Source organism: Centruroides sculpturatus, unplaced genomic scaffold, assembly GCF_000671375.1.
Source record: "Centruroides sculpturatus isolate CEXI.00-Female unplaced genomic scaffold, Cexi_2.0 scaffold597, whole genome shotgun sequence".
Taxonomy (NCBI): domain Eukaryota; kingdom Metazoa; phylum Arthropoda; class Arachnida; order Scorpiones; family Buthidae; genus Centruroides; species Centruroides sculpturatus.
In genome coordinates, this window is record NW_019384690.1 from 108,602 (window position 1) to 121,418 (window position 12,817).

Consider the following 12,817-nt stretch of genomic DNA (forward strand, 5'->3'; position numbering starts at 1 on the left):
AGTTGACCAAAAAGACCGGTGCCGTTTTTATCCCCAGGCGCAAAGAACTCGGCGAACTTACGCATGTTTTTCATGCCGTGGATGAGAAAGTGGTCAAAAACGTGCGAACCGTACTTTTCAATTAAATAGTGAATAGCGTAAAGTTCAAAGTACTGGCGGATTTTGGCCAGCGAAGAAAAAGCTAGGTTAAGTTCCAAGTTCATCTGAATTTCGTTGCCCATCATGATGATGTTTTGGAGCACGAAAAATTTCCACTGGTAGTCTTTGGCCTGGGTAAACCATTTGTCAAGCACCTTTTGCTCACGCAGTTTGGTAAATAAGTTTAAGACTAAAAGCAAAATTTGGTTAATTTTAAAAACATCCAACAAATTGCTTGGTTCGGAGTACGACTGGCGCAAATACTTGGCGTAGTCTGAGCGCAAAATCATTTGGGTGTGTTTAAAAACGTCGTCCGCACTAAAACTGTCGACCGTGTAGTTGCTAATCCGGTCAATGATGCGCAGACACTTCTCAATTTCGTAAGTTAAATCAAACGGAACTTGTTGGGCCATCTAGTTCTAATTATAACCGTGTCCCCGGTTTAAACTAGTGCTTCAAAACTGCTTTCTCAATCGCAACTTGTTTTTGGGCCGGTAAAAAAACGATCGCGCCAGTTTTTAAAATTTCGACTTCGCGACCAAAAACTCGTTTTAAAATACGCAAGTACTCGGGTATTTGGTAAAGCACTCGTAAGTAGGGGTCGTCGGATTTTTTGAGAAACTGCTTGTATTTACTCAGCGTTGGTCGTTGGTCTTTTTGCTCGGTAAACCATTTGCTAATTAGGGTGCGCAACTTCTTACGGTTTTGAACTAAATCTAAGTAAGCGATTTGATTACCCCGGGCGCGCCACAAAAAACTGTTGTTTTGAACAACGTAAGGCGAACCTCCGAACAGACGAAAAAAATCTTCGCTAGCAAAAACCGCCGGTTTGCGACCGCAGTAGTTAACTAGACGAATTAAAAGCGGAGCGTTGTTGTCCAAACTACTATCTAAGTAAATCGTCATCGAGTTACCGACCGAAAAGCGCAGCACTTGGACATAATACTTTTTGAGTAAGTAGTAGGGCTCGTCACAAACTAAATCGTGCTCGGCGATGATCGGCGCGACTAAATCCATAAATTTGTTTTTAGTTAAGAGCGGGTAGTGTTTGACCGCATTGACCTGGGCGTAAATTTGGGCTGCTAAATCCGCGTCCTGAGCGCGGGATAGGCGAAATTTATTGGAGTCGATTTTTAAAAGTCAGTCTTGACGCTCCAAAGTTGCGATCAAAGATCGGCGCGACGATTTATAACCAAGCTGGTTTAGTTTCTCAATCACGCTTTGGTCAATCGTGATTCACTCCAATTTTGCCGTTCTCAGCCAGTGGCGAATTAAGTACTGAGCGTTACCAAAAATTAAACCGTCAACTTTGACCGACTTACGCGGAGGCATTCAAAAGGGATTAATTTTGATAAAACCTTGTTCGGAAAATTTTCGGCGCTGCTTAACCACTTGGAGACGAAAGTAACTGCGCTTGTAAAGCACGTTGTGAACCATCTTATAACGCCGAGCTAAGTAAGTAATGGTTGTGTAATCATCAAGTTTGTCAACTGGAACTTGCTCAAGACTAAAAAGTTCTTCGTAAGTTGTGTTCTTAAAAATTTTGATTTGATTATTCAAAACCGCTAAAACGGTTCGGTAAATGCTTTCACGCATTTTTTTGACGACCGGTTTGGCGATTTTCAATTTTTGACTGATCGCTTCCAAACTTTGGCCTTGAACTAGCAAACAAAAAACGTCAAAACAACCGTTATTGCGGTTAAACAAGGTGCGCAATTTTTTCCGAATTAAGTTCATATTTCTATTATGTCATAGAATTACGTCTAAATGTTAATTTTTGTTAACGGTGCTTGTCGTGATCGGTTTTTAAAACGGCTAAAAACGCTTCCTGAGGCACGTTAACAACCCCGAACTGTCGCGCTCGTTGCTTACCTTTTTTCTGCTTTTTTAACAGTTTGTCGCGCCGCGTGCGGTCGCCTCCGTAGAGCTTGGCCGTCACATCCTTTCGGAAAGCCTTGATCGTTTCGCGAGCAATCACTTTGGCACCGATTGCCGCCTGAACGGGAATTTCAAAGTTGTGACGCGGAATAACTTGCTTGAGTTTCTCAACTAACTGGCGGGCGCGCGAGTAAGCGCGTTCTTTCTCAGCGATGAAGGCGAAGGCGTCGGCAGGTTCGCCGTTCAGCAAAATGTCAACTTTAACCAGTTTGCTGGCTTGGTAAGCATCAAAGTCGTAGTCAAAAGTGGCGTAGCCTTTTGATAACGACTTGAGATGGTCAAAGAAATCAAAAATCACCTCCGCGAGCGGTAAGCGGTAAATCACCTTCCGACGGAGGTGGTCAAGGTACTCCATCTTTAAGTAAGTTCCCCGGCGCGACTGACACAGGTCAAGCACTTGACCAAGGTACTTCTCGACCACGATAATTTCCGCCTTGATAAAAGGTTCGAGTGTGGCTAAGATCCGCGACTTGTCGGGCCAGAGCGACGGGTTTTCGATCGTTAACTCGCGTTGGTCAGTCAGTTTAATCCGGTAACTAACGGTTGGCGCGGTCGTTACAAGGTCGAGTTTGAACTCACGCTCTAAACGTTGCTGTAAAACTTCCATGTGTAAAAGGCCTAAAAAACCGATCCGGTAGCCGTGGCCAAGCGCTTGGGAAGTTTCGGGCGCGTAAACAATCGCCGCGTCGCTGAGAGCGATTTTTTCCAGACTGTCGCGGAGTTGCGGGTACTGGCCGTTATCAAGCGGGTAAAAACCAGTGAAGACAACCGGCTTAAGTTTTTTAAAACCCGGCAGAGCTTGTTGAGCTGGGTTAGTAACCAACGTAATCGTGTCGCCAACGGCCACGCTTTGGGCCGAGCGAATCGCGGCGGCTAGCCAACCGACTTCGCCCGCTTCCAGGTGCGAACGTTTAACTTCCTGGGGGTTTTTGATACCGAGTTCGGTCACTTCAAACTTTTCGCCGCTTGACATAAATTTAAAGTTGTCGCCGACCTTAATTTGCCCGCCAAAAATTCTGACTAGGCAAATTACGCCCCGGTAAGTGTCGTAGTAAGAATCAAACACGAGCGCTTGGAGCGGCAAAGCGTCGTCAGCGTTAATTGGCGGCGGAATGCGCTTGATGATGGCTTCCATCACGGCCGGTAAATTTTGACCTGTTTTAGCCGAAATGGCGATGATCTCGTCGGGCTTAATTCCGAGCGTCTCGGAAAGCTGCTGGCTGACCGCGTCAGGATCGGCGGTTGGCAAATCAATTTTGTTGATGATTGGAATAATCGCTAAATTATGTTCAATCGCTAAGTAAACATTGGCTAAAGTCTGGGCTTGAATACCTTGAGCCGCGTCAACGACTAGGAGCACTCCTTCGCAAGCCGACAGCGAACGCGAAACTTCGTAACCAAAGTCAACGTGACCAGGCGTGTCAATCAAGTGAAAGAGATAGTTTTTGTAAACGATCTGAACCGCGTTGAGTTTGATGGTAATGCCGCGCTCTTGCTCCAGTTCCATCGAATCAAGGTGCTGAGCCTTTAGTTCGCGCTGACTGACCGTTTGGGTTAGTTCCAAAATGCGGTCGGCTAAAGTTGATTTGCCGTGGTCAATGTGAGCAATGATAGCGAAGTTTCTGATTTTGCTTTTATCCATGTGAATAAGTTAGCCTTACTCGGTAAAAAAGGTCGGTCACTAAAGTGGAATGGCAGCCCATGTTGGACTCGAACCAACAGTCACGGCACCAAAAACCGTTGCCTTGCCTATTTGGCTAATGGGCTATTATTGGTGGAGAGAGAGGGATTCGAACCCCCGAACCCGAAGGAGATGGTTTACAGCCACCCGTGTTTAGCCACTTCACTATCTCTCCGCCTATCGGAAGCGAAAACATTATATAACAGGCAGATAACGATTACTCGCCCTACTTGCGGATTTTTAAATCTTTGTAACTAATTTCGGTCGGAGTTTTGCGCTCAAACATAATTAGTTCCACGTTAGCCACTTGCCGTTCGTCGTCGTTTTCTAAAATCGGACCGATTTGACCTTTGGCCGGTCCGTCGATAATCTCGACGATCACACCCGGCACAAAGTTGGTCCGCACGATTCCGGCATCAAAATCGTGGCGGATTTTTTCGACGCGTTTAATCATTTTGCGCATCTCTAAATTGGAAACCGGTGTCGGTTTGGTGCGCTGACCCGATGAGCCAACTAATCCCGTCACGTACTCGGTGTTACGCACCAAAAACCAAGCTTCGTTGCCCATCCGCATGCGGATGAAAATGTAGCCTGGGTAAAGATTAACTTCGCGAACGCGGTGCGGTTCGTTGGCGTTTTTTTTAGCTAACTCGCGGGGAGTTAGATGGGGTACGCGCATGACTTTGAACTCGTCAAAATCGTCCTGCATGTTTTCGGAAACTACCCGGTTTTTAAGCGACTCAATTACCTTATCCTCTTTACCCGAAATGGTCGTAATCATGTACCACTTTTTATCCATTTTGACCTACAATCCGATGCCCATGCGGCGCCATACAAAGGCAAAAAACAGCGTCAAACCGAGCAAAAATAGGGCGCTAATCGCAATGAAAAGAACCGCTTTTAAAAAAGCATTGCCCGTCTGACCAAGCGTTGGTCAGCGCACCCGCTTAAGTTCCTTAACAAACCGCTTGATTCTTTGCATAACTTAGTTAATTATACAAACTTTTAACTTGAAGGTTGACTTTACTTTTGACCGATTTAATTAACGTTTTAACTCTGGCGTAAGAAAGCCCGAGCGCTAAACCGACCTTTTTAAAACTGAACGATTTAACAAAGTGCAACTGGTAAACTTTCTTTTCCAGCGCCGTTAAAACCGATAGATCTAGTTCGGCTGGCTCGTCTAAATTAAAAACCATCTCGGACGCGCTTTCGTAATCGCCAAGCGCGTAAGCTTGGTTGAGCAGACGGTAATTTCTGGTCGAGTAACTTTTGGCTAAAGTGCGAACCATGAACTTGCATTTTAAAGCCAAAAAAGTTTTAAAAGTTAGCCCGAACTGGGGACGGTAGCGAAAAATTAGCCAAGGTATTTGGGCGCTAAACGCTAAATGAGCATCTTGGTAAGTTAGCGGCACCTGGCGGTAAAGTGCTAAAACTTGGTTAATGACAACTTCCAAAGTGCGCGCGTAAATTAGGTTAACTAACGCGGCGATTTTTTCAATCTCCATCAACGTTTTACTCGCTTAAATGGTTCATCAAAATTCCGCCGCTAACCGACACGTTGAGCGATTCAACCGAACCGCTCATCGGAATTCTGATTTTGAAATCAACTTGCTTAGCTAACGTCGCGCTAATTCCCTTTGCTTCGCTGCCCAAAACAAGCACGAGCGGTCAGTTAAGCTGAGCGGTGCGGTAATCTTGGCCGTTGAGCAAGGCTCCGTAAAGTCAGTACCCGCGTTTTTTCAACTTTTCTAAGGCGCTCTGGAGCGAATTAGTTCGGGCGATCTTAAGACCGTTTTGACCGCCGCTGGCAACTTTCAAAACGGCGGGACTCACTTGGGCCGCGCGATCTTTGGGAATCAGAACGTGCTTTCAACCAAGCGCGTTAGCGGTTCGTAAAAGCGCTCCGAGGTTGTGGGGATCTTGGATGTGATCCAGTGCCAACACTCGGGCCGGCTGGTCTTTTCAAAAAGACTCTAACTCGGCGTACGGATAACTTTGGACCAAAGCCACGTAGCCTTGGTGGTTGGCACCGGTTAATTGGTCTAGAAACTGCTTGGATTTAACTTGCACACGAACGCCCTGAATTTGGTGGTTGAGCAGCGGTTTTTGCACGTAAACTAACTTTAACGGATAGCCGTGTTTGAGCGCGTCTAAAACCGAGTTTTTACCGTAAATTAATTTTGGATCACTGGCCATTTTTGTTTTCTTAAATTAGTCCTTGTTTAATTAGCTGGGCACGAATTCGGTCGGCGGCCTGGTAGTTTTGCTGTTCACGCAAAGCGTTTCACCGACGGTAAAGTTGGCGCTGGTCGGGCGTGACTTTTTCAAGTGCAAACCGAAAACCAAGCAGAGTGAAAATCTTGCGCGTTAAAAGTCCGCTCGCTTTCTGCTCGTGGAAAAGTTTCAGCTGCGCGTGGATGACTTTGAGAGCGGCGCTAAAATTTCACTCACCGATCTGCTGAGTGATCTGCTTTAAAACTTGCTGCTCGTGGTCGCTCAGGACTTTGCTTGAGGGAATTAGTTGACTTTGGAGATGAATTTGCTGCCAGCGCTTGACTTGGGCGTGGGCGTGCTCAATTAGTTCGGAGGTTAGGTCGACGGGACTAGTTGGATTGGTTAGCAAGTAAATCATTCTCAGCGTGTCAAAGCCGTGCTGTTTGCCAAAGTCCAGCGCGCTAACCCAATTGCCCAGACTTTTAGCCATTTTAGTGTCTTTCCAATTGACAAGTCCAACGTGCTTTCACTGCTTGGCGATCGGAGTTTTGTGGATCGCCCGAAACTGAATGTTCTCGTTTTCATGGTGGGGAAAAATTAAGTCAACTCCGCCGCCGTGTCAGTCCAGTTCCCTTCCCTTAAAAAAGCGCTCAATCAGAGACGCACACTCGGTGTGTCAGCCCGGGCGGCCAGCCGACCAAGAACTTTTTCAGCGCTTGCCCAAGTCGGTTTTTTTCCAAAGCGCAAAATCAGCCGGGTATTTTTTGGGCGAGTTAGTTTGGTCAGAGTGAGCCACTATTTGGTCAAGACGTTGGGAGGAAACTTCCCCGTAGTGTTTTCGCGCTTGCTGAACGTTAAAGAAAACGTTGCCCTCGGCCTGGTAAGCCGCCTTTTGAGCGATCAACTTTTTAACTAACTTTTGCATATCTGACACATAGCGTGTCACCAGCGGGATTTTGGTTATGCAAGTAACGTTATAAAACTTGAGTAAATCCTTGTAGCACTGGGCGTACTGACGAGCCAGCTTTGAAGCGCTGGTTTTTTCACGCTCAGCGCGGGCGATAATTTTGTCGTCAATGTCGGTGATGTTGTGGATTAACTCAACTTTTTTACCGAGACTTTGCTGGGCTCTGACAAAGATGTCAAAAGTTAAAATCGGACGAAAGTTACCGACGTGAGCGTGATCATAAACTGTCGGGCCGCAAACGTAAATCAAAAGCTCGTTACCAGCCATTGCTGGTCTTATTATAAATTAAAGGCGAAACGATTTTGTAGGCGAAGTAAATCACAAACAAGTTAAACCAAATTTTGGCCGGAGTTAGCACTAAGTGACCCGTTAAAAGTGTCACGAACTGCTGCATGTCGTAACCTCAAACGGCCACGTCGCCAAGCGTTAAAATCGGCGTGGTGCAAATTTCTAAAACCGCCGAAAAAGCGATGATCGGGATCACGCCGTTGAACGAACGCGGTTTGAGCGCGAAGCGGAAAATGAAAATTCCGATTAGCATCGTTGAAATACCGAACATGGAAATGCCCAGAAAAACCCACTTGTTAGTAATCAGTTCCTGGCGGGCAAAAACTTGGTCGCCTTGCAAGACCACAAAAGTCGTGACACCGACTAAAATTAGCACCAGTATTACCAAAGTGGCCAGGAAGTTGGAGTCGATGTACTTACGGTTAAAAAGCTTGTCAACTTCTTGGCGGTTGAGTCAGCGGCGGTTGAAAATGTAGCCGATTATTCCGGGAATTAGTCCAACCAAAGCGAAGGCTAACGTGTACCACCAGTGCAAAAAAGTCGGCCGGAACATAAAAGAAATGATGTCGCTAGCGATCCCGGTGATGGCGCCGATAAAAGGTCCAAAAATGTAGCCGGTCAGTTTGATCGGCAGGCCGGCCAAAGTTATTTTGAAAGAAGGCAGCGCCGCGATCGGGATTACGCTCGAAAAAATGAGGATGAAAGTTACCGAAGTAGCGATTAAAATCGATACAAAAGCGATCTTCCGGATGTTCCACGCCCGAATTCTCACCGACTTTCAAAATACTCACATGACTACCAAATTGTACATAATTTCACCGCTAAACCGCTGCATCCAACTCGCGGAGTACGGCCGGGTGCTCGTCGCTTGGTCAATTAAGGTGCGTTTTGGGCGAAGGTGCGCACTTTACCTTGCGAAACAAGGTAAAAAGTTAACATTTGAATGTCAACCAAATTAACTCCGGCCACCCGGCGAGCTTGGCCAATCGTGCGGGGACGGACCAAATCCAGTTTTTGGCGCGCTTCCGAAGCTAAGTTGCTCACCTCGTGGTAGTTAATCGTTTCGGGGATTAAAATCTTTTCCAGTTTCACCATTTTGCTGACTTCGCGGTTTTGTTTTGCGATGTAACCGCCCAATTTAATTCGGGTCGTAATCTCGTTCAGGTAAGGAGAATCGACTAACTCGCCTGGCTCAACGAGCCCGCGGACAATTAACTGGCTTAGACTGGTCGATTCAGCCAAACCGATTCGAAGCGCTAGTTCGCTTTTGGTTGAAAGGTAGCTTGACTCCAAACGGCGGACAGTTTGTTCAATTTCCTCGTACTTAGCGCGGATTTTCTCGATTTCATCCTTCGAAATCAACCCGACTTGGTAACCAATTTCGCTCAGCCGCTGGTCGGCGTTGTCGTGACGAAGCAATAGGCGGTATTCGGCCCGGGAGGTTAGCATCCGGTAGGGTTCGCGCGTTCCGCGGGTCACTAGGTCATCGATCAGAACGCCGATGTAAGCTTGGTCGCGTCGGAGCACGACCGGCTCGCGCTGGCGCAGTTTTAAGCCGATGTTGATTCCGGCCATTAGACCTTGCGCGGCTGCTTCTTCGTAACCCGAGGTGCCGTTAATTTGACCCGCTAAGTAAAGTCCAGCCACCCGTTTAGTTTCCAAAGTTGCCTTTAACTCGAGCGGGTCAACTGCGTCGTACTCAATCGCGTAGCCCCATTTAACGATTTTGGCTTGGGCGCAACCTGGCAAAGTAGCCACCATTTTGGCTTGGACAGCCGGCGGCAGCGAAGTGGAAAGCCCGTTCAGGTAAATCGTGGTTGAAGCAGCGTTTTCCGGCTCGTAAAAAATTTGATGGCGCGGACGATCGGGAAAACGACACACTTTATCTTCAATCGACGGACAATAACGCGGACCGACGCCTTTGATTAAACCACTGTAAAGCGATGACTGACCAAGGTTAGCCCGGATCACGGCGTGAGTCGCCTGGTTGGTGTGGGTTAAGTAGCAGTGGATTTGCTGGTCTAAACGCCGACCTGAACGCGCCGAAAAGACTTGTTTTTCGGGCGGAAGCACTTCCTCTTGAACTTGACTGAAATCGATCGAGCTCGCTAAAATACGCGGCGGTGTACCGGTTTTGAGACGCTGGAGCGAAAATCCTAGCCGGGCGAGCGCCCGGCTCAATCCGTAACTACCTTGTTCGCCGTCCGGACCGCTGGCGAATTTTTCTTGTCCCCGTAAAATCTGGGCGTTTAAATAAGTGCCAGTCGTAATCAAAACCGCCGGAGCACAAAGCTTGGTTTTGTCGCCGAGCACCACTCCTTGAACTTGGCCTTGGCTGACAACTAAGTCCTCGGCCATCGCTTCAATTAGACTGAGGTGCGGGTGATCCTGCGCGGCTTGGTAAATCATTTGGCTGTACTTATCTTTATCAATTTGAGCTCGCAAAGCCCGTACAGCCGGTCCCTTGCTCTGGTTAAGCATTTTGATTTGGATCATCGCCAAATCGCTGAAGTAACCTTGGACTCCGCCCAGGGCGTCAATCTCACGCGTTAAAATGCCTTTGGCCGGACCGCCGATCGCCGGGTTGCAAGGCATGCTAGCGAGACGACGTAGATTAGGCGTGATTAAAGCGACTTTAAATTTTGCGTTAGCGAGCGCAAAAGCGGCTTCCACGCCAGCGTGGCCGCCACCAACTACGATCGCCTGAAACTTTTGGGACATTTTTTTAATTCTACAAAATTAATCTTTGTGAAGCGGTGTCTTGATTTCCTGCTGAGTGATGCAGTGGAAGTTTCCGCCACCGAGCAAAACTTCAATTGAGGGAATCGGAACTACTTTGCGGCCGGGAAATTCACGCCCAATTAGTTTTTGAGCGACCTGGTCGCTCGGCAGGCCAAAGGTTGGCATCACGATTCCGCCGTTAGCAATGTAAAAGTTAACGTAACTAGCCGCTAACCTTTCGCCAACTGGCCGGGCTTTGGCAAACCGCGTCGCACTTGATTCAATCGCCTGCTCCTTGGTGCGGTAAAGCGGATGGGTTGGCATCGGCATTTTGACGACTTCGATTTTGCGTCCGCGGGCGTCGGTAACTTTGCTTAAATACTCGTAATCGGCGTGACTGCGCTGGTACTGAGGGTCGTTAGGATCGTCTGACCAGCCTAAGAACACTCGGCCGGGTTTAATCACGCAGCAAATGTTATCGACGTGACCGCTGGTTTCGTCTTTAAAAACACCCCAGGGCAACCAAATCACTTTTTCAGCGCCTAGGTACTGCTTAAGGTAGTTCTCAATTTGCTGCTTAGTTAAGTTGGGGTTGCGGTTGGGATTGAGCAAACATTCTTCGGTCGTGTAAATCGTGCCCTCTCCGTCGGAATGAATCGAACCACCTTCTAATATAAGCGGGGCTCGGTAGCGATCAATTTTGAGGTAATCTAAAACGTTTTTAGCCATTAAGTCGTCTTGGTCTCACGAATCGTAAGCCTCGCCACCCCAGGCGTTAAAAATCCAGTCGACTCCGCGCACTTCGCCGTCCTTGTTGCGGACAAACGTGGGTCCGATGTCGCGCATCCAAGAATCGTCAGACGGATAAACCAAGACGCGGATTTTTGGGTCTAGGAGGCGACGGGCGATTTTTTCCGTCGCGCGACTGACAACCATCGTGACTGGTTCAAAGCGGTTAATGGCGTTGGCGACCTTGGCGTAAGTTGCTTGGGCCGGCGCGGCGTTAGAGCGCCAAGTGTCCAGACGCTCGGGAAAGACCATTCAACAGCCAACGTGGGGTTCAAATTCACCTGGCATGTAAAAGCCGTCTTTTAGTGGGGTAGTTTTTAGTAGTTTACTCATGGGAGACTCCTTGGACTCGGCGACGAGCGTGCCAAAAAATTAGCGCCTCACCGACTAAGATTGTTAGCGCCGTGCCGACTAAACAAAAAAGTATTTGCATGCCACCGTCGTTTAAGGCAAACGTTTTTTCGCCGACCACGACTGCGCCAAAAACGTAGAGAAAAATGCTGACTAGGACAATGAAAGTTGGTAAAACACTGATCAGTACTTGAACTCAGAGCGGACCGCGAATTTTAAACGGCCGCGCTAGATCTGGTTCGTGGAGACGCAGTTTAAGGTAAGCCGGAAAGATTAGTAAGTAAGGCAGTAAAAAGACGACCGCTGAGAAAGCGTAAATTGACCAAAAAAGGTCGCTAATTTTTCCGTCGGTTGAAAGTGCACCGGCCAAAAGCACCACCAACGTGCTAACTAGACCGGTGATGATCGAAGACCAGAGCGGACCGTTGGTGGCACGAATCCGGCTGGCAAAAAGGGCTGGGAAAGCACCGCTCTGGGCCGATTCGATGATCGTGCGGTTGGCGCCGGCAGTTCAAGTGATCATGTTACCAAAAAAAGTGAAGAGCAAAAAGAGCGCGATAATTTCGACTAACCAGGGCAAGTTGAAAGCGGTTTTAATCGTGTCAATTAAGCCGTTGGAAATGTCAATTTGTTTGACGTCCAAAACGATGTTGACAGCGGCGGTACCAAGCACGTAAGCAACGATCGTCGTCAGTCCGGCAATAATGATGCTCTTGGGTATCGCGCGGCTCGGGTTAGCCATTTCGCTCGACGTGTTAGACGAGAGTTCAAAGCCCGACAGATTGTAAATGATCACCGGCAAAAACATCACACCCTTTGACCAGCTGGGAACCAAGCCGAAGTCGGGATCTAGTACAGGCGTACTAACCGAGCGGTTTTGAACTAACCAAACGATCCCCGCGCCGATTAAGGCCAAGGTCACGATCAGTTTCGCCACCGAACTTAAGTTGGGCAACCACTTGAGCTGATCAATGCTGAGAAAATTAAGACAAGTCGTTAGAAAGATCAGGCCGATTGCGATGCCGATTTGACTTCAAAGCGATAACTGGTTGCCAAAGAAAGCATAGGACAAAGTGCTTGAAAAAGCGATGAAAACCGAGGGCATCCAAAGCGCGACGTTAATCCAGTAGTATCAGCTACTCCGGATCGCTCAGCGCCGGCCGAAGGCCCGGCTCACCCAAGCAAAAATTCCGCCCTGGGCGCCAATCGCAGCGCCTAGTTCGGCACTAATAAAACCGTAGGGTAAAAAGTAAACTAGGGCCAAAATTAACAGTCAAACGATCGACTGTCAACCGATCGCAGCCGCGGCGGCAAACGAATCTAAAACGAATACGGCTGCGAACGTAAAAAGAACGATGTCGCTCGCTTTAAGTTTTTTGACGGGTTTTTGGCTCATGGCTCGTTTCGTTAGCAGCGTTGTTGTAAGTGTAACGCTCTTTTCACGGACGGTGACGATCGTTAAGGTAAGTCTCAATCAAACCGCGGTGGTATGCTCGCACGGCCTGATCAGCTTGGTCTAGGCGGGGGTAAATGTAGTAAGCCAAAAGCGCCAACTGGGCTGTCAACCTGTTCTCAGACTGGTCAAAGACGATCGACTGGGGGCCGTCCATGACACTGTCTAAAACTTCCACGCCGCGCGAAGCGGGTAGGCAGTGCATGAAACGAGCTTGGGGACCGGCTTTTTTGAGCACCTCAGGCGTCACTTGGTAAGTCGGTTTAAAAGCTTGGAC

General features: G+C 48.1%; 5 protein-coding genes across 5 annotated transcripts; all 5 read right to left on the bottom strand.

Annotated features, from left to right (window-relative positions):
- Positions 1-1,918: 1,918 nt before the first annotated feature.
- On the bottom strand, positions 1,919-3,718 carry LOC111627159 (elongation factor 4-like). Its single transcript, XM_023370727.1, has one exon. The coding sequence runs from the start codon at positions 3,716-3,718 to the stop codon at positions 1,919-1,921; it is 1,800 nt and encodes a 599-aa protein (XP_023226495.1).
- Positions 3,719-3,983: 265 nt separating this feature from the next.
- On the bottom strand, positions 3,984-4,556 carry LOC111627160 (transcription termination/antitermination protein NusG-like). The gene has a single exon (XM_023370729.1). The coding sequence runs from the start codon at positions 4,554-4,556 to the stop codon at positions 3,984-3,986; it is 573 nt and encodes a 190-aa protein (XP_023226497.1).
- A 1,941-nt stretch (positions 4,557-6,497) lies between these two features.
- On the bottom strand, positions 6,498-7,211 carry LOC111627161 (cysteine--tRNA ligase-like). Its single transcript, XM_023370730.1, is given in 2 exon segments — positions 6,498-6,675; positions 6,889-7,211. Coding segments are annotated over 2 exon segments (495 nt in total). The 5' UTR covers positions 7,206-7,211.
- An 891-nt stretch (positions 7,212-8,102) lies between these two features.
- Positions 8,103-9,947, bottom strand: LOC111627162 (tRNA uridine 5-carboxymethylaminomethyl modification enzyme MnmG-like). The gene has a single exon (XM_023370731.1). It carries the CDS (start codon positions 9,945-9,947, stop codon positions 8,103-8,105), a length of 1,845 nt encoding a protein of 614 aa, XP_023226499.1.
- Positions 9,948-9,965: 18 nt separating this feature from the next.
- LOC111627163 (putative agmatine deiminase) lies at positions 9,966-11,024 on the bottom strand. The gene is given in 1 exon segment (XM_023370732.1): positions 9,966-11,024. A coding segment is annotated over 1 exon segment (1,059 nt).
- Between the last annotated feature and the right edge of the window lie 1,793 nt (positions 11,025-12,817).